The 20,479-nt window shown below is 31.7% G+C and overlaps 1 protein-coding gene across 1 annotated transcript in view; it reads left to right on the forward strand.

Moving 5' to 3' along the window:
• LOC129226430 (calbindin-32-like) overlaps positions 1–20,479 on the forward strand; it is a 282,098-nt gene that overhangs the window by 239,781 nt on the left and 21,838 nt on the right. The window contains exons 7-8 of the mRNA XM_054861032.1: positions 6,314–6,369; positions 10,423–10,468. Of these exons, the coding sequence (XP_054717007.1) occupies positions 6,314–6,369; positions 10,423–10,468 (102 nt within the window). The remainder of the gene's footprint in view (positions 1–6,313; positions 6,370–10,422; positions 10,469–20,479) is intronic.

Here is a 20,479-nt window from a genome sequence, read left to right on the forward strand (position 1 = left end):
ATTAAATATCAAAAAATTAAAAATTGGAAAGTAGGTTACGGAGATAGGGGAAAATGTCTGTCAGTCTGTCTGTCGGTCTGTCTGTCTGTTCCCCTTAATAACTTTTGAGTGAAAAATCCGATTTGAACATTTTTTTTTTTTTTTTGTTCGAAAGATCTCGGCGAGAACAGCTCATTCCTATATTGCACTTTTTGATTTGAACTATTTTTTGTTCAATTTTGAACAGTTCAAAAAAACTTAACATTAGCGCCGACGGGGAAATTCCAAGGCAATTCTGAAATGTGAGGCGAATTTGCTCCAAACATACTTTGTAGGAAAAAGCTTTTGATGTAAAACTTGTATATAAAATATCTTTTTGATTTGAACAATTTTCCATTCAATTTTGAACAGTTAATATCCCTTAACATTAGCGCCTACGGGGAAACTGAAAGTCAATGTAGATTCCGTACTTGAAGGCGAACTTACTCGACAATTAGTCTTACTCCGACTCCCCGACTTCGACTCTGACTTCGTAGCTTTGGCAAAAAATTATACACGAAAGAAAAATGACTGCCTCCGATTCTTGGATGTTCGACTCTGACTCCGACTCCGAGAAGGATATAGGGAGAAGGGAAAAGTTTATCCCAAAATGAGATTGACTCCGACACCGCAGCCATGGTTTTAACTGTGAAATAATTATTGTTAATATGACTTGTTTTTACTTTCACTGTAAAGTTTTAACTTAGGTATTCAATTTTCGGCGGATAAACTCGAAGTCATTTATGTTTCTACATAAAGATATGCGTTTTTGAATTTTTTTTTTCTTTTGACAATGAAAATTATTTCTTTAAGTTGAGATTTTATAATTTTTATTTATTTTGGTAAGTGCATTAATTCATTTAAAAAATTATTTTTGGCAGCAGGGGAAAAAGAAACGATTTTTTTTTTTTTTGTATAATGTATTTATTTTAATGAACTTATTAATTTTAATTATTATTTTTTCGTTTTGAAAGCGGTTAAAGATTTTTTTTTTTTTAATGGAAAAAAGTGTATTAGCTGCTTTGTTTAAAAGGTGCTGCTATTTTATTTGTTCGTTTATATATTTATTCCTTTTTTTAAGCATCTAATTTTTTAGATGAGTGAAGTATATTTTATTCTTAGAAATCAGCTTAAAATATTAAAAAATTATGTTTGAAACATTTTGCGATTTTAGCTATTTTTACCCGACTGCGCGTGCGCGACGCAAAGGAGGGTAATGTGTTTATCAGTCTATGTATATATGTCTGTTCCTATGTGGCGTTCTACAGGCTAAACGCCTTGGCCAATTTTGGTAATTCTTACGTCAATCGATTTGTCTTACCTTGGGAGTGTCACTAAACACATGACAGTAATCAAAAATACCATTTCATAAACCTGTTGCCATTTTGTCTGTTCAAAATCGGCACACGTTGGGTGTTGCACACTGTGTCGTACGCTACCTGCGTGCAACAAATGCAGGTAGTTTTCGCTGCCTGAGTTTTTCTGTTTACTAAGTCTGCTAATTGGGGTTTCAATGGCCGAATGGTCTAAGCGATTGCTTCTCCCACTTGAGGCGGTGGGACAAGATACCCTCGCTTCGGATGTTCTTTCCCCTCTTTCTGATGTAAATTCTTTCATGTGTTCTTTATAGGTATTCTGAACTGTAATAAAAAATATATCATGCGTAACGAAATCAAGACACTCAGATTGTAGTCCTCATTAAAATAAACCCGTGCATTAAGCACCAAAAGAAAGAATGGTGTTTTTTGGTGGTGAATGGTGGCAAATTTTACGGTGTTCCTTGAATAAGAAAGGAATGGGCACCGACTGTTGATCCTTCTATTCTGATTTTGAATTTATGATTTGTCTTATCTGTGTACGGTTATAAAACTATTTCAACGGTGTGGTTATTCAGTAGTACTTAATACATTCTAAACTACTGGGCTTATACATATTCCTTTTTAGTTTTTTTTTTGGTTTTTACGCAGTCGGGTTTTTTGTTTTTATTTAATAATTTTTAATTGAGAACATTGATCATGTACTAGAAAGTAGTATGGGTATACGGGAAAGTAGGCTCGTTTAGTTCTACACGGAACTTCTTGTTTATTTCTTTTTTTTTATTCCAGCGCATAAAAAAACTTTTGACATCCATCGACTTATAATTAATTTAATTAACTATGGAATTAAGAAATGATTATTGTAATTTTGTTTTTAAATTTTATTTGCGCGCAATTTAGTCACGACCGACTTTTTAGAGAAATTCTTTATTAAATGGCTCGGAGAATCGCGCAGTAAAATAACTGTCAAACGTAGAAAACGCATTTCAAAATATATGATGAAAGTTTTATGTAAAAAAGCTTTTTAATAGCTCTAAGAAGGAGATCGGCCTGTAGATTTGTAAGTATAGTCAATTCCTTTCTATGCAATAACAAACAATTTTTGAATTACATGCTTTCAATGAACTTAGTTACTCTTTTTAAAGGTTTAATATGTTGTGATAGTCATCTGTAGTTTAAAGAAAGATTTAGTCTGCTGAATGTTATTTCCTTATAATAACGTTAATGTTTTTGCACCTACTATCTAAATATGTTTTTCAGTGCAATTAATAACGCTTACTTTTCAATGAGGTTAGTGCTTTAAAAAAACTGATTTTTTTTTCTGTGGTGTTTAAAACTGTTTATATTCTTTAAGATGCCAATATTTTTTCTATTTGTTTAGTTGCAGTTTATTTACTTACTAGTTTCACAAAAAATTTTACTGTTTGGAAAAATTTGTCTTGAAACAATGTATAATGTTTAAGAAAATATACAGACCTTTGGATCGGTGAACAAAGAGAGATATACCTGAATATTTCAATACGATTCCGGTTTCTGTCAAACATCTAATATTTATTCATATTTTTCATTTTATAGATGCCTAGATTCTGAAAATATCATGTAAGGATTTTGATTCTTGATTGTTTAGCCAAAAATGGTTTCTTTCGTGACGAAAAGAGTTTCGATATAAATAATTTATCGTAACAAAATAACGAGGTAGAAACTTAAATTACATATGATTTTATAGTGATATGGTATTTTATATATTGCTTTTCAGCCTACTTATAAGCGGAAATAATTTCCAGCTCATTAATTTTACTTTACAACTTCTCTGAATAAATAATTTTGGCTAAAAATTAATATTTAACATAATTTTAGTTAGAAAATTTTGATTTAAAAGGTCGGAAACTAAGATTTACCTTACACACTCACACAAAAAAAAAAAAAAACTCTTTATTACATGTCACCAAAATAATATGAATAAATATTTCCTCTTGAATCTGCATTATTTAAAACATGCAAAAATTCGTTACTTCGTTATTATATAACACTAATCGCTATTAGATGTTATGTCAGTGATAAGTGATTCTTTTTACGTGGTCTTCATAATTTTAGGAATGCGCCTAATTAAGGTATAAACTTGCGACGAAAATTTTGTGCTCTTAGTGTTGGAAGAAATGAATGTTCTTTATGAAATGCACAATCACAATTCTGTAAAATGAAAACTAACAAAAAGGAAAATCCTCATTTGAAAATTGAGTGGGAAATTTTCTACCAACATTTTTTTTACCTCGTTAAACATACAAAATCCGTAAAACTGGTTTTACTACCACTACAGTATCAGTGCCGGTAAAACAACTAGACTCCTCATCCAGTGAAGTTCAAAGCTTTCTCATCCAAAACAATGCGAATTTTTTGACCACATGTGGTCATTTTGACCACTGTGTAGCCCAGTGGCAATGTAATTCTGGATCTCTTATCATTTGAATAACTTAGAGAACCTGGGAAAACCAGGGGAATTTTTAATTGATTAAACACTGGGGTTGAGACTTAACCATGTGATTCTCTCTGTTGTAAATATTACCTTGCCTAATAAATTTTGGAGCTGACCGTAAGTAAGGGGTCCACTAAAGATAGGAAAATTCGTTAAAGTGTAATACCGTACAAAACAGGTTTGGCATAAATGGATGATAAGACTTACATATAAGATATTACATTTTTTTAAGCTGCATGGCGTCATAAGGGATTGATAAATCCTTGCTGTGTGATATTCATAACAGGCTTTTGCAATAGATTTATTTTGTGTGACCTCCGTAGAAACAGACTTTTGCGACAGACATATTTTGTGTGATATCCATAAGCAACATGCATTTGCGACATGTGCCTTTTGTGTGATATCCAAAGCAACAAACTTCTGCTATGACGTGTCTTGTGAGATAGGGGAAGGTTGCCGTAATGAACCACATAACAGTTTTCGATTTTTTTTAAAAAGGAAATCCAACTCAAATTTCACGTTAATTATTGGAACAATTTCTCAGTATATTTTTCTTTTAATAATAATATTCACTTTCATGATAAATATACACAATAAAGAATAAAAATTAAAACTAAATATTTTAGCATGTGGTCCATTCATGGCTACCTGTTGCTAGGGATGAACGATCGAGTTTCCATCGATGGACCACATTCTCAAATTAAAAAAATCAATGGGTAACTTGCAAATATTTATAACAGGTGATCAATGAACACTATAAATAACAATGGATTGTAGAAAAATAGATTTTTTTTTCTAAAATATATTTTTTTTTTTTTTGATAAGAGGAACATGAAAAAATCCCCATCACTCACATAACACGCAGCTGTTGTCATCACACCTCGTTCACCACTTGATATTTTCCCAACCTGTGCAACACTGTTCTTAGCTAATATATTTTCAACCTCTCTTGAACTGTTGAGAATTTTGTTAAATCGATTTTGAAAATCTTCGTTTGTCGCAATATTGTACTTGCTCTCTAAAATGTCAGAGAACATTTTTGACACTATCATTACTGAAACCAGACACTTAAGTCTCAAACTAACAGATACTATAGTATTAACAGACTTTTTGCTTTATTAAATCCGTGGGACATGTTATTTTTCGCCTGTTAAAAGACCAATTCCTCCAATTTTTCGGAAGTAATTCCAAAAACTTTTTTAGTTTTAAAATATGATTCACTAATTATATTCCTATTTCGGAAGGCTTATCTCTTAAATTTTTAATAAGTGACTAAGGTAACAACAAACCGGTTTTTTATCTTCCATGCGACTGTTTAAAGTTGCTTTCAGAACTCCATATTGTCAGCAGACTTCGTTAAGGTCCATACAACCATTTCTGTAAGCTACTGTAGCACGTTACATGCTCTCAGTTGTCCACTAGCAATATTTTACTAATTTTTGCATACATTTTTTTTTAGAACAGCAAAAGTATTTGAAACTATATTATTATGTTTTAAATTTTTAATCAATTTTATAAAAAATGCCTTGAAATAATAATAAAGTATAAGAGTTTTCATGAATTACTGAGATTATTTTTTTCATTGTCATATTTATTTTAAAACAATTGAGCAAATTTTCAAAGGTAATTGAGCTGAAGTTACAGCAATATTTGAGATTTTCCATGAATCTCAATTTGTCTGGTGGTCCATTCATGGAAATTCCTAGCGATTAAATGATAACAACTGCGTCATTTGGAATATTCTTATAGGTGTTACTGCTGTGACCCATCATGATGAAACATGAAGTATGGTGAATTGTACTTGGAAAGGTTTTTTTAAAGTCAGTGTTCGAGTTTAATTGATTGAAAGCATGTTATAACTAAATGAAAATCTCAATAATTAGTAAGATAATTGTAGAAATCCTTTCTGACCGATTAACAATATGATTAAATAATTTTAGCAACTTGACGACTCTGCAGTAGACTGTTTTCAGACAAAGGAAGGTACTAAAACTGATCTCACGTCTGCACAAACCCTGGTACGGGAAACATCTTCGCGGTCTTAGTCATGGAACCGGTTCATTGACGGCATCCTTCCCCTACATTTCAACGCATCTATGTGCACAGCATATTTTGTAAAATGTCCGTTGCGACAGACATATTTGGTGTGACATCCACAGCAAAAGAATTTTGCAGCACACGTGTTTTGTCGCCATCGTAAAGAGTTTTAAATCACCATTAGCGTAACACACTTCAATGCAATACATAGGAGTATGTAGGGTCGTAAAATTCAACTAGAATTAATCCCTGAGAATGAATATTTCGTGATTTTTAATATTAATATGTTATCAAATTTGAAATTATATGGGATGTTGTTTCAAACAAAAATTTGCTCTGTAGTTAAACGCATTTTCAATTTGGCTATTTTTCTGTTTAATCTTAATATTTCGTGACTTTGTAAGAAATGTAGCTATATTTCTTTATTTATTTCCGAGATTTCAAATAAGAATTTACTTTCTCTTTTCAGCTTCACATTTTTGACAGCAACAAAGATGGAAAACTTCAATTGAGCGAAATGGCGAGGTAAGTTGAGTATTTAGTGCTTATTTTAACAAACTTAATTCGAGATACTTCACCATTTAGCTTTTTTAAACACTTTTATTATACTTGGCCTAATTGTCACGGAAAAATCTGAGACCTGCTTCGCTTATATCTCAGCAACTAGACCACTTGAGGACTTTCAAAACGGATTATATCCAGTTTTATATTTTTTTGACAAAACGAAAAAAACGTTTTACGCACAAACACTAACTGTTAGAATTTCGAACTTTTCACAATGTATTGGGCAAATATGAGGGCTGTTTTTTTTTTTATCAACTTCCGATGCGGTATAAAAATGAAACTAGTGAGAGTAATTAAATAAATTTATTATCAAAAGATAGGTACATTATTAGTTACTTTTCAAGATAATCGCCATTTAAATTGAGGCATTTTTCATACCTGGGTACAAGCGTCTTAATACTTTCTTCATAGAAGTTTGCCGCCAGTGATTTGAGATGGGTTTTCACGGCGTTTTTTGTAGCCTAACTTGTCACCTCACTTGTAACCTTATGATAGTGTATAGGGCTGACCTTGAAATCTCAGGAAACTGATCGGATAGGTCCGTAATCATAAACCTCCGATTGCTTCTTACAGTTTGGTCAACTCGATCAACGAGGTCTTCGTTTGCGACCGACTTTCGTCCTTGGCCCCCTTCATCATGAATCCATCTCCCCTCGTCCATCTTTAAATTTCCTACACCAATCCTGCACTGTCACTCATAAAGCTTTCACTGTATACTCGTTTCATTCTACGGTGAATTTCTGCTTCGGATAACCCTTCAGCTTGCAAGAAGTGAATGACACTTCGCAACTCACACCTGGCGGGAGATTCTATCATGGTAGCCATGTTTATGTGTCGCTAGATAAACTGGTAATGGCGTCGGACGTCGGAAGCTCGAAAACAAGTGAGGTTGTAGTGGGGGTTGTAGTGGGAGAGGTGCGCAGTCGAGTGCCGCTCATTGCTGACCGATGCCGCTCGCTCTGCCGTCTAGCGGCACGATCGGAAGTTGAAAAAAAAACAGCCCATGTAACAAGTGACTATTGGCATACGTCTAGGAATTTTTCCTTAATGTTATCAGACCTAAATTGCCAATTTTATTTTGGATATACTCCATTTGGTGTAAAAGAGTGGATATCATCCCTTTTGCAAAAAAAAAAAAAAAAAACACTCATTTTCTTCATAAATAAAGTTTAAAACTGAAACAAAATATTCAACAATTTTTGATATAAATTTTTTTTTACTCTACTTTATTCCTTCCTACTTACTTTATTCCTTTAATTGAACATTTGGGGAAAAAAAAGACCTTCGATCCAATTAAGTATGAAAAATGAAACCACCCAAGCCGATTCAAATAACAACGTTGTAGGTATTAATATAATAGTTTTTATTGCAATTGATCACAATTTTTCAAATAATCACAATTTAATATTAATATCAATTATTTAATACTAATTTAGTAATCACAATTTGAGATCGTGTTTGCCTAACTGATATCAAACTTGCACAAGGCGCAAGGGCTGTAATCTTTTAATACGGACGGGTGTCATGCTTGATTGGAAATGCTCAACCAGTGTCTCGCTCCGCTATTTTATTTGTAAACTACTTTTGAATTAGATGTGGCAAATTCAAATTTGAATATGTGCCCTTTTGATACGAAAGTGAATGAATGCATACCGGCAAATAAGGGATAAATTTCCACTTTGCTGTAAAGGACCCGGCGGGAAATAAGGGGATGGATATACACCGTTTAGGTGGTAAAAGCAATGTTTACGCATTTTTTAACAGTAATGCAAACCACTTCGAGAAGAAAGAAATTCGTGGGTTGAAAGTTCTTATATTAGAGATTCTGAAAACAAACAAAAATAACGTTTTTTTCTTCCAAGAGTGGATATAATCCGTTTTGAAAGTAAACTTCTCACTTCGAGACTTCGGGATTTCACTAAATGATTTGCTTAATCTTAAGGCACAACTTGACGCTGAAAAATTAAATTCTAAAATAAAACTATTATTTCGGTTAGGATGTAAAACAGCAAATTTCATGTAATTTCCCCATGAATTATTTAAACATAAAACCCATTTGCAAATTTTGTTGCCTTGCAACAATAATGTTAGTAGTAATCATAATGAAAGTTTTGAATCAAGGCTTCTCTGGAGCAAGAATGAAATTTATTCACTGTCGTTGCTTTCTTAGGGTTTTTATCCTCATCTATGCCAATAATCGACAACGGGACTAAGTAAAGGGACATATTAGGATCTTTATCACAGTAATTTAACTAGTAAGTTGTGAACCATTCTTTTGCTTATATCTCAGCAACTAGGCTACTTAGAGACTTCGGAATTTCACTAAATGATTTGTTTAATCTTAAGGTACAACTTAACGCTAAAAATTAAATTCGAAAATAAGATTTTGTTTGAAAACGAAAAGCTTTGAAATAACAGAATTCTTTTAAAAATCCTAAGCATTTTTCATAATGCATTCAAAAGGACAAAATAACTTTTCTGGGTCAGAAAGGACAATTTAAGTATTCCTGTAGTTTTCAATTATTCCAAGAAACAGACTTCACTAACGTAGAAAAGTGCACTCAAGTCATTTCAAACCAAACTTTCCCATTCAGAAAAATATGCATGTTTCAATACTCACATTTATGCTTGAAAGCTAGATAATGATAAAACATTCTCTACATGACTTGACACGCACTTTTCTTCGTTTGTGAAGCCTTTTTCTTGGAATAATTGAAAATTACAGGAATACTTAAACTGTCCTTTCTGACTCAGAAAAGTTATTTTGTCCTTTTGAGTGCATTGTGAAAAGTGCTTAGTATTTTCAAAAAATATTCTGTTATTACAAGTATTCAAGTGCAAAGGTCCTCTTCTGCAGAATGAAATCTTGCATTTAGTGTAAAGCTCATTTACATGTTTTTTTTTTTTTTCTAAAAAATAGTGTTAAGCTTCGAATCGAAATTGAAAATTTTTCGTAGTTAATAAATGATGCCTGCAAGGTTCAGAAAGATTGAATATGTTTTTACAACAAAGTACATATTTCATTAGAGAATAGTTCAACATTTCCTCGGCACCATGCTAAACTAACGAACGTGAAAAATCGCGTTTTTCAAACACGATGTTTGCCGTAGTACTTGAAAAGGGCTACTGGTTATAATTACTTCAAAGGATAGTTTTTTTAGTGTTGAAGTTATTTATAAAAGTTTAAACATTGAAAATAACTAAACGCGTCAAGTGGGAAAACATACATTCAGTGATCTGACTCTTCTCAAAAGTTTCAATTTTCACATCGTTAGTTCAACGTGATGCCGACGATTTTAAGAATAATATAAAATTCAAATAGTGTTTATTTTTAAATGGGATTGTTTCCTTCAGTCAAAAGTACTACTTTTAGTCACTGAAATTTATAGAATGAGTAAAAAAAAAAACATGGACCCAGAAAATACTTTTATTTTTCCAACAGTTATTTTTTAGTTAATTTTTTAAAGTGTCCGATTTTGAAAACAAGGCGCGGTCTTTATAACGTCTTAAGTGATGCACTTTGCCGCATCTTTCTACTACGTTTCCACGTTATGATAATCAAGCAGCGAATTAAAATTGCGCTCTATGCTTGCTATCAACCATATCGTTGCCAATACACGTGAGTAAAGATGCGAATTAAATATTTTTCTCCCTGAATGGCAACGCTGAGTGGCATTTCATCATTTGTGATGTCACACGACAGAAACGTAAACAATGAAAGCACACCGATTTAAGTAATTTTTTTAAAATATTGAACTTGAAAAAATTATTTAAAAAATGGTCAGATCCTATACTTTAAGCATGATCTTTCAGAAAAAAAATACTTTTAAAATTTTGGAAACGACTTCATTATGTATGGAGTAGTTGTTATTCACTTATCTTGAGCGCTTTCGCCAATAATTCTGTCACAAAACTTTTTCTAAAAGTATAATTAAGATTGTTGTTTTGTTCTACATTTAAATACAAACAAGCGTCAAGTTATTATTGCGTCAAGTTTCAAATCTTTTTTTCTAGACTTCTGCCGGTGAAAGAAAATTTCCTCTGCCGCTCTGCCTTCAAGGTGAGCCCCTTTTTTCATTGCAGTAAAGTTACATTACTATAATTGAAAATTCTTACTTTAGTATTTTTTTCAAACTAGAAAGCAGTTAAAAAAATTGTTATCTTAGAGAAACAGCCTTTTTAAAAGCAGTTTTTAGTTTTGAATACTAGTATAACTATTCTTACTTTTACTAATACTATACTTTTAAAAAAAGTAATGCATTTTTCGTTTAATTATGTTAGATATAACAGAAATAGTTCTAAAAGCTAGTGAACTAAAATGAACTATAACATTTTACTAATTGACAAACTGCGAAATTTAACGTTTTCAATACTGAAATTTGAACACCGAATAACGTTTCGAACTATTCCAAAAAATTTCCAGAACAATGTTTCAGAGCTGAAAATTTAAAAAAGATAATTATTTATCAAGAATATCGAAGTTTTGGCATTTTATTCTTATTTTTCAATACATTATATCATTGCAGTAAATTTTACTGAATGCGAACTACAAGCTGCACTCTAAGAAAAAATCAGACGCGTTCCTGGAAAATAATGAGCAGCTAATGCGCCTAATTTCTGTGAGTAACGTATCTGATTAAAAACAAAAAAAAGGGAAAGTTTCTCGCAAAAAGTCAGTAAACTTCCTGCAATTAACCTGGAATTTTCCTGAAGAAGTCAGAAATCTTCCCAATAAAACCCGGAGGCGTGTTTTGGAATAAATCAGAACTATACAAAAAAACGTACATATTTTTATAATAACAGCTCGTTACCATCCTGATTAACCAGAAAAACCCCTAAATAATTTCAGCTTCTGTGGCCAAAGTTAAAGCAGAATTGCAAGCAAATATCTAACACCTTTTGCCTGCAATTCTTGTAAAGTTACAGTACTAAAAGCATTTCGCCCTCATTTAGGGCTGAGTCAGCCTGGAATGGCAGTAGTTGAGTTGAGAGAGAAAAACTTAATGAAACGCTGAGTGTATTTTGATACTGGTAGCTAAAAATATGTTTGCAACAGTGAGAAGTCTGAATTTGTAGCAGTTTGGGAAGCTATTTCGCAATGACACTTGATTATCTCCCGAAACAGGTGAAAACCCGTGAAATCCGGAACGTTGCCCGGAAATAATCTGTGGCCCTTCGGAATTTTTTTACAGTGTACGCAAAGCATTGTAACGATAAGCTAATTGACTTTTAATGCACGAATTCAAATAACACGCTTCCGAAGCTTTTCCGAGAGTGGATCGATTTTCGCTAATGCTTTCACAAACGGGAGTGGTGAGGTGATATATCATTCATCTTTAATGGGATACGAAATGACATGCATGCTACAAAATTCAAATTTATAAGATTCTTATGCGTTTAAATCCGTATAATGTTGAATGATGTTGAGAAGGTAGACAAAAAATACTACCTCTTAAAATTCTTATATCACATTTGTGGCAGTGAGAAGCATAGGAATTTAAGTGGCAAAATTAAAAATTTGGAGATAACTAGTACAAATAGTAGGGGAACCTCTCCTATGTCTCAGGGCAAAAGATAGTATTAGTAGCTCTGGTAGGTGCTGCTGTACAGCATGGTTTAGAAAAAACGAGCTGAAGTGTGCCTCATACGACTTCCTTTTACTCCAATTTAATGTCATTTTCCGATTATTGGCAATTTTAATGTTATTCAATAGTTTACTCTCTAAGTATCGCCAACAGTGGCCAAATTGAAATCAGATTTTTAAAAAAAATCGATAAATTTGTCACCAAGTTGGCGAAAAAACTTGGCGCCCAAAAGACTGACGATATATCGCCAAGTGTCCGCCAAATTGTAACACCACTTGAGTTTACATCGAAATTAACAATGATTCCCCCCCCCCTAAAAGGGGCAAAAGACCCCTTTAGAAACACTCGAATGCAACCAAAAGGGAAAGTGCACAACTAGACCCCACTAGGAGTCTACGTACGAAATTTCAACTTTCTAGGACATACCGTTCTTGAGTTATGCGACATACATACGCACATACGCACATACGTACATACAGACGTCACGAAAAAACTCGTTGTAACTAACTCGGGAATCGTCAAAATGGATATTTCGCGTGTTAATACGTTCTTAGGCGATTTTCCACGTGTGGTCGAGTCTAAAAAAAAAACTCAATATTCATTCGGGGATGAGCAAAATGAAAATTAAGGTCGTTTTTTGAGTGAAAATTTTTTCCCGAATACAATACTTCCTTTTTTGTAAAAGGAAGTAAAGAAACGCAATGAAAGTCTACCTAGGAGCTTATCTTTAAACGCGTTTTACTCAAAACTTGGAAATGTCATTTACATCCCTTGCTTCTCACTGCCTAATTTGACTTAATAATAAATAACCTGTCAATTCGTACAGCTCAGTAAAGTTGCTATTACGAATATATTGAGTTTGTCACACTTTTATTTTAGAGTGATACGTTTTATTATGTCTCCCTTAATTGGGATGACCTCCTTAAAAAGTTTTAAAAATTAAAATTTACAAAAAATACGCAATTTGGCTTACCTTTAATTTTAGTTTTGTGAAATAGGTGCATATTTTAGTTGAATGCTAATACAGGTCTTATCAGAAAAGAGAGAAAGAAATAAATTTAGCAATTCTCTCATTTTAGCTAGTAGGTACAATATGGATGACAAAATTGTTTTAACACCGAAGACTAAGACATGACGCACACATAGAATGAAACGGCCAACACTTCTTCAATTAGCATACCATATGGAGATGCCCCTTCGTTCTATTTGTGCGATATGATAAAACATTCGAATGCTAAAGCAGCTTTTACGTAAAAACTAAGCTGAAAACTATCACAGTTCAAAAAAAAGGAGACATTTACGAATCTCTCCTTTTAGCTAGTAGGTATACTATGAATGACAAAATCGTTTTAACACCGAAGAATAAAAAATATTAAAATACTACTAGCTGCCTAGCTGCGTCACCCGGCTTTCCACGGTCAACCTCGAAAATAAAAGTTATGTCAAGTGACGCGCGTTCAACAACCAGGGTAGAACAAAAAAAATCAGTAAAATGCTGTGGCAGATTGCGGAAAAATAACCAAAAAGGAAACATTTTAACTCCCCCGATTAAAGGAAAACCCTCAAAACAAAAGCCAAAATTTCATTTGTTCATATTCGAGAGAGAAAAATGGCAACAGATCATTCTTCTCAATTATCTTCGCGTTACAAATTTTAATAAAAGCATTGTTACGTAAAGTTGAGATGAAGCTCTGAATAATAATTTGAATGGAGGACAGCCTTCGAAAAAAAGGGGGTTTTTTGTCGAAATCTAAGTATCATAATTAATAGTTTTTATTTGATATCTGCACTAACTATTATCGGTGGGTTATGTTAAGTCGCCAAACATTAAGACGGGAAAATTACGAATCTATCGATACCTGGTTCGATGGTCAGTTCACTGGCGTTCGGGAGAAGTAACTCGGGCATAGATACATACATAAATAGATACATACACAGGTACATAACATACGCTCAGTTTTTAAATTTATAAGATGAGATCAGGAAGGAAATTTTTTCTGGGGTCCATTGTTTGGAAGCCGCTACAAATTAATCAAAACAAATACGTAAAATGTGGATTTTTGGAAAATAAAGCGTAAAAAAACAAAACAAAATAGTTATAAATTCGTTACTTTTATCCAAAAACATACAAGAAACACACATTTTCATCTATATGACATTTTTCATGTTGTACAGTGTTGTAACAAATAACTAAATTTCTCAAAATTACTCACATTAATAACTTACTAACGCTCTTAAATGCAAATATTGAAATTTTCCAATACTTTAAATTCAAAACGAAGTCCTACACAAAAAAAGATTAGGACGTAATGTTGTTTTAAAGAAAATTAAACTACGGAGCTTCTGAATAAATATCAAATACACCAATTAAATCTCTCGAAAAGCAAATACAAAAGCTCTACTACATTAAGGGGCAAAGAGCCGATAATTAAACTAATTAGTGCATCGTATTTACCCTACTCGTGTTATCAAGGGATCCATTAATTCAAAGTTCGTGACGTTCCATTCTGGTCGATAACATTAACCCTGTTAAACTAGTTGCCAACAAAAATAGCTGGAGGATGAAACTTTGATCTTAATTAATAACTTATTGATTTTTCAAGCAAATATCTTCAAAATGTATTTCTTACAGGCTTTAACGGCATTTTCTTCTTCATTTTTGCAAATGATCTTTTGTCATGAGAAAATGGCAAACACAATTTAAACGAAGTTTCTTTCTTTCGTAAATATTTGTTTAATTTTTTAAAAATATGGAAATGCAGGAAAGAATTTATCAACTTGCAAAGACTGCATTGCGGTTTATTTTTAAGAAAGTTTCCTGCAATGATTTTTGAAAATGATATAAACGATTTATTATATTTTGGAGGCATTTAAAAATGTTAATGAGTTTAAAGTTAGTTTGAAGTATTTTAACTACAGCTCTGAGTGGAATCTGCAATCATTAAAAATTTTAACTAATCGTTTATTTTCAGTTAATCTTTGCTTTAAATGTGGTTACTATTGTCAATGTACTTTAATAGCTGATATAGTTCATTTTTCAAAGTGTACGTTTGCACAAAATATGCCTATAGTTTTTGTGAGAATAATTACATGTTTGCTTACTCTTACTTATTTTGTTTTTTGAATGTTGGTTTGTGGTATTTAATGTGCAGAATATTTATTCTAGTTAACTATTTTTCTAATTTGAGTTAATGTTTTTGAAACATAAGCTCACTAAACATGATTTTATGATATAATATATAGATGATAAATAATAAATAACTTTAATGCATTATTTGTAAAAACAATGCAATTTACTTTTCCTTTCTATTTTATTTCTATGTTTGTCTGTAAAAGGAAAATTATCTGAACTTAAAGAGTTTATAGTTTATCATTACACATTGGTAGACATGTTATTATTGTGGAACTTTTGCATCTTATTTTATTTTACTAAACTTTATAATACATTAAGCAAGCAAAGTTGTTATATTATATAATATTTCAATTTAAAGGAATTGTCATGGTACTTTAATTAGAAAGTTTTGATTTTCTTTTATTTTAAAGATTTATTTACCTTTAAAAATATACATTAGAGGCATTGCTTACATAAAATGATAGTACCATTAATTTGCTGAAACTTTGCTGTTTGTCTACTTTTAATACAAAAAAAAATCTAATATCTTCCTTTTTTGAACTCAGATACATTCTCTGATTTTGTACAAAGCAATATAATTCCATAATTGTAAAAATATTTTTCTCAAGTAAAAATTATTAATTCTGGTACAGTAAAAGTTCTTTTAGAAAGCAATAAAGTGCTTTTTTATTATATTATTTGTAAAATATGTGTTATTTTAAAGAATAGATGTATATAATTGCAATAAGTTCGCAGTTTATCTTAGCTGATGTTTCTGTCTATCAAACGTACTTTGTGCATTACATGCTTGGTACTTTTAATATAAATGCACTTTTGTGGATTTTTGTCACAAATTTTGCTGCTTTTCCACGTTTGCTTCTTCACTATTTTTTGCTTTTTGATCAATTTTTGACCTAGCATAGTAGTTTCAAGCTTTTTTGCCACCTTCACTTTTTGTCCTTTTCTTCACTTGAATGACTAATTGATCGGTACGTCTCCAACTTCACAGTTCTTTTCTGAAAAGCAAGATTTTTTTCCTTTTGTCTTCAGGCAGTTTTTTTGCTCCAACGAATAATTTTCGACACATAATAAAGATCTGAGAAATTTATAAAACATACGTTATATTGTTTTAGAAGTGAACCATAATACTGCTTTCACACAAATAAATTTAATAACATCTTTACTCACCTTTCAGCTCAGAAAATTGCTCAATGCAAATAAATAAATAAATATTTCCCAGTAGTGTGTCGCGAATTTAAGATAAAAGTGGCGTATTCTAAAAACGGATATAATAAACTGAAAACAATGCGAAAAAATGTCATTTTTTTTAATATAAATATCAGAGATTTACATTTAGCGTCAAAAAAAAAAAACAAACAAAAAACAAATGGTTTCACTTAAAAATGCAAAATCTTATTACAAGCTTGACACCTTAGAAAAATACACCAGAACTTTTAATATGCTTTTTAATTATGATGATGATGTGAAACAAAAATCATACTGAATTAAAAATGTAACACATTTAATTTATCCTCAAAATATTAAAAACAGATGCAATATTGTCATAAATTGAAATGATTTGAAAAAATTTAATTACCTAATTATAGAATCATGATACTCAGTTGTTACATATAAACAAAGAAATAAGAAAGCGTGGTATAGCATTAAATTGGAAGCAACAGGAATGATACCTGTTAAAAAAATATCTATAAATAAATAAATAAGAAGAATTATTGTGCGATTTAAATCAAACGTCTCAAATATCAATTATGTAAAAACATTTCTTCAGGTGCTTCTTAATGTTTACTGGGGAAAAGTAGATTGTAATTCGAGTTCATGAATCGGTAATTGTTTCAACACAAAACTAGTGTACAAACAGAAAAACACAGATTTGACCGACCAGTCACTGAACAGACCCCAGTGAATGAATAGTTCATAATTTACATGAAGTACATCGCCAGCTCAGTCAATTCCAGCCGAGGACTGCAGCTTCGTGCTTATTAGCGCTCATCAGCCCGGTATAGGAGTGACTGAGCTGGAGGCGGAAAACCTCTTAAGGAAGCCAAGAGTGCCAAACAAATTGGTAGCTAATACAGAACTAACACTGACCAGACGAGTGACCGAAGCAATGGTTCGGTACAACTCGAATATTGAAGGCAATATAAGGCGGTATTATAGGGCGGTAACTTACTGAATATACCTGCCTTGCCTTCGAATCGAACTCGGGCCTGCGGCGTGCAAGCGCGAGGTGCTACCACTGAACACCAGGGCTTCTCCTTAAAAGCTCGAAACTCTTTAAAAAAATAATAGCATATATCAATGAAAAGAATTCAATGTTCCATGTGGCGAATTTTAGTTTGTAAAGACACTATGAATTTCTGCAATTGAAATTGTGCTCAGGGAATCATTCATACTTATATTACCTTAAGTGTAGATATGCGAAAATATGAGCGCCAAAACATTAAAAAAAATGCATTATTAGTTACGTTACTGAGATAAATCACTCAGAAATAAGATAATTAAATGCATATTTCTCTTGAGAAAAGGTGTCAAACATGATGTAACAAGAAAGTTTTTCAGCTATGTATGGACACTTTTCCAAATAGAAATGCTAAACGTGGTGCTACGAGCGTTAACCGCAAACGATATTTTTATTCAACCTATTATGAGATCATCTTTAATTGAGATTACCTTACCAAAAAAAATGCGTTGTCTCATACAAATATAAGCGAAACTTGGTTATAAATAGAATACACTTCTTAAGGAAAATCTGTCTGAGAAAAACTTAAAAGCAGCGAATGGAAAAGAAAGTGAATATTCCAAGTCACATATATAGCATAATCGACATGTTTATCCCATGACCTCTGAAAGTATACATAAAAACGTCAAATGCTGTTTCCAAAATTTATCTTGAAATAGAAAAGATCCAACTGGTGTGTCGCTGAAGAAGATTTATTAGTTTATCCATCAACTTCAGACTACTTCATATATGATGCGTTGAGGCTGTTATTGAGAAGATATTTAGGGAAAAAGCTTTTTAGTTATTTAAGAGATCCATCAACAAATCATAACTTCTTTCTTAGTATTTTCAAGTTGGATTTTCTTGAAAAAAAATTAACTAATGATTTGTTTTCAAATTGCCATGAAAGTTCTACAGCGAAGTTCCAAGACATTTGTAAAAATAGTTCTTTTAGAAATATATGTTAAAAAACTCGATTAGATAATTTCGTAGAAATTGAGAGTTTATGTTTGATTAGTTCAAATAGTCTTTACATAGTTAGCTTGCATCCTTTCTACTTTACAATTCATTTAAAACAAAATAAAGACTAATTAATTAATTATCACATTTATATTTAGTAATATTAATCTCGTGTTAAACTTTCATTTTCAGAATTGGAGTTAATAAAATTATACAAGAAAATAAAAAACATTACCTATTTTTCTAACATTACAGACTTCAGGTATGGTCTGTAATTGCATCACATGCATTCCTGACTACGAACTAACTGCTCCATATAGAACTTTTGAGTAATTCCTGTTCTTATGTCTGGTTTTAGATTCTTTAAGTTGTTTGATTTATTAATGTAATCTTTCGATTTTAAATAACCTGATAAAAGTACTTGGAGCTACTTTTGGAAGCAAGGAGATCTTTGAATACTCCTGACTTCGAAATCCCAGAACCGTTAAATGTCTTTTGCAGTAGTTGCTTTGATTCAAGACTTGTATGGCGTGTTGCTTCTTACTAAAAGACGGAGTAGTAAACGGCCAAAACTGCAATTTTAATGACAAAGGTTTCAGATTATTAGATATAAAAATGACATAAATACAATATTGATATAGGTACCGTACTATTGATACAGGATAATTCTACTGCACTCTTTTCATCTAAGTAAGAATGTAAAGCACTACACTCAATTTTCGTCGCCTCCAATTGAACACATACAGGTAGTTATCAAAATAATTGAAACACTCTGTGACAAGTCTACTCTGCCATAAATGTTCAGTTGATAAAGGTGCCTTCTGATTCTAATCACTCACACTGGTGAATCCAGATGATGATTGAGTTCTCTGGTTATTTTTGCTGATATTGTTAGTTTTTTAGACATTACAATCCTCTTCAATACCGTTGGTTTCATTCACTAAGCTTCTCTTTCCGTCCACTATTTTGCTTTGCCGAGCTTGTCTTACCGCGCTGCGTGTATGCTGTCATGACTTTAGATACTGTATCTCTAGAAACACCAAAAAGTTGAGATGTTTCAGTTACACTTGCTTCAACTAGACGCGCTCCAACAATTTGCCCTCTTTTAAAATTTGAAAGGTCCGATATTTCACGCGATTGGAAAAAATCCAAGACGTCCAGAACTTTAGTACATCCACCATATACTACCAGAATATGTACATTGCTATTTATATAAAATAAATAAATAAAGATATCTAGTTTTATTCTTTATTACGTACGAAGCACATTCAAAAATGTCACTTTTATTCACAGGTGTTTAAATTATTTTGATAACTACTTGTAAATTTTTACACTAAATAAAATTCCAAGAAATCACAACCACGATTTTATTTATGCTTAAATTTTTCAGACAAAAACAGTCCAGGATATCTGTTTAAGAAAATGCATACTCACGATCATCCACTCCACAAAAAGATGTTTGTGTTAATTAAGATATCAGGTCCTCGAATCTCAAGTTTTATTCAGATTTTTTTGAAAAATGTAGTAAATAAAAATATATTATACCAATTTTAAATAAAAATAAACATATAAAAACACTATTGGGATAATCATATGCTCTTGCACTGCGAAAAATTTCTGAAAAAAAATATTAAACCGTGTTTTATTAGCTGCCTTTTAAAAATCGATAATTTTATTAGTACATTGATCTGTTCCTGTAATAACGTAAATTTCAAGTTATTTCACCTTTAAAAGTTCATTTTTCAATTTTATGTATAAATTACGTGTTGCATGCCATTCTCTTCAATTGAAACTGGAATAATTTTGTAAATATTATCAAATTATTTCTGATATCCAAAATTAAATATTCGAATTATACGATGTAATAACCAAAACTTCAACATACCTCACGCACATACATTATGTTATTTCTGTATTATAAAGCATTTCTAATCATCTTTTACTACTTATCTTTAATGTACGTAACCAATTAAAGAACACAAACTAAGCTGAGATATAAATATCAAAAAAGATACCCATTCAAGTCTCTTTTTCCGTCTCATATAATTTGAGAATAAACAAATTTGGATACATATATTTAGGGTGTGGATTTGTATTAGATTCCCTATTTTTGAAAACCAGTAGTGAATTTTTTTTTTTTTTTTTTGAACGTCAAAGTCGATGACGTAGACAAGT

Source organism: Uloborus diversus, chromosome 7, assembly GCF_026930045.1.
Source record: "Uloborus diversus isolate 005 chromosome 7, Udiv.v.3.1, whole genome shotgun sequence".
NCBI classification, from domain to species: domain Eukaryota; kingdom Metazoa; phylum Arthropoda; class Arachnida; order Araneae; family Uloboridae; genus Uloborus; species Uloborus diversus.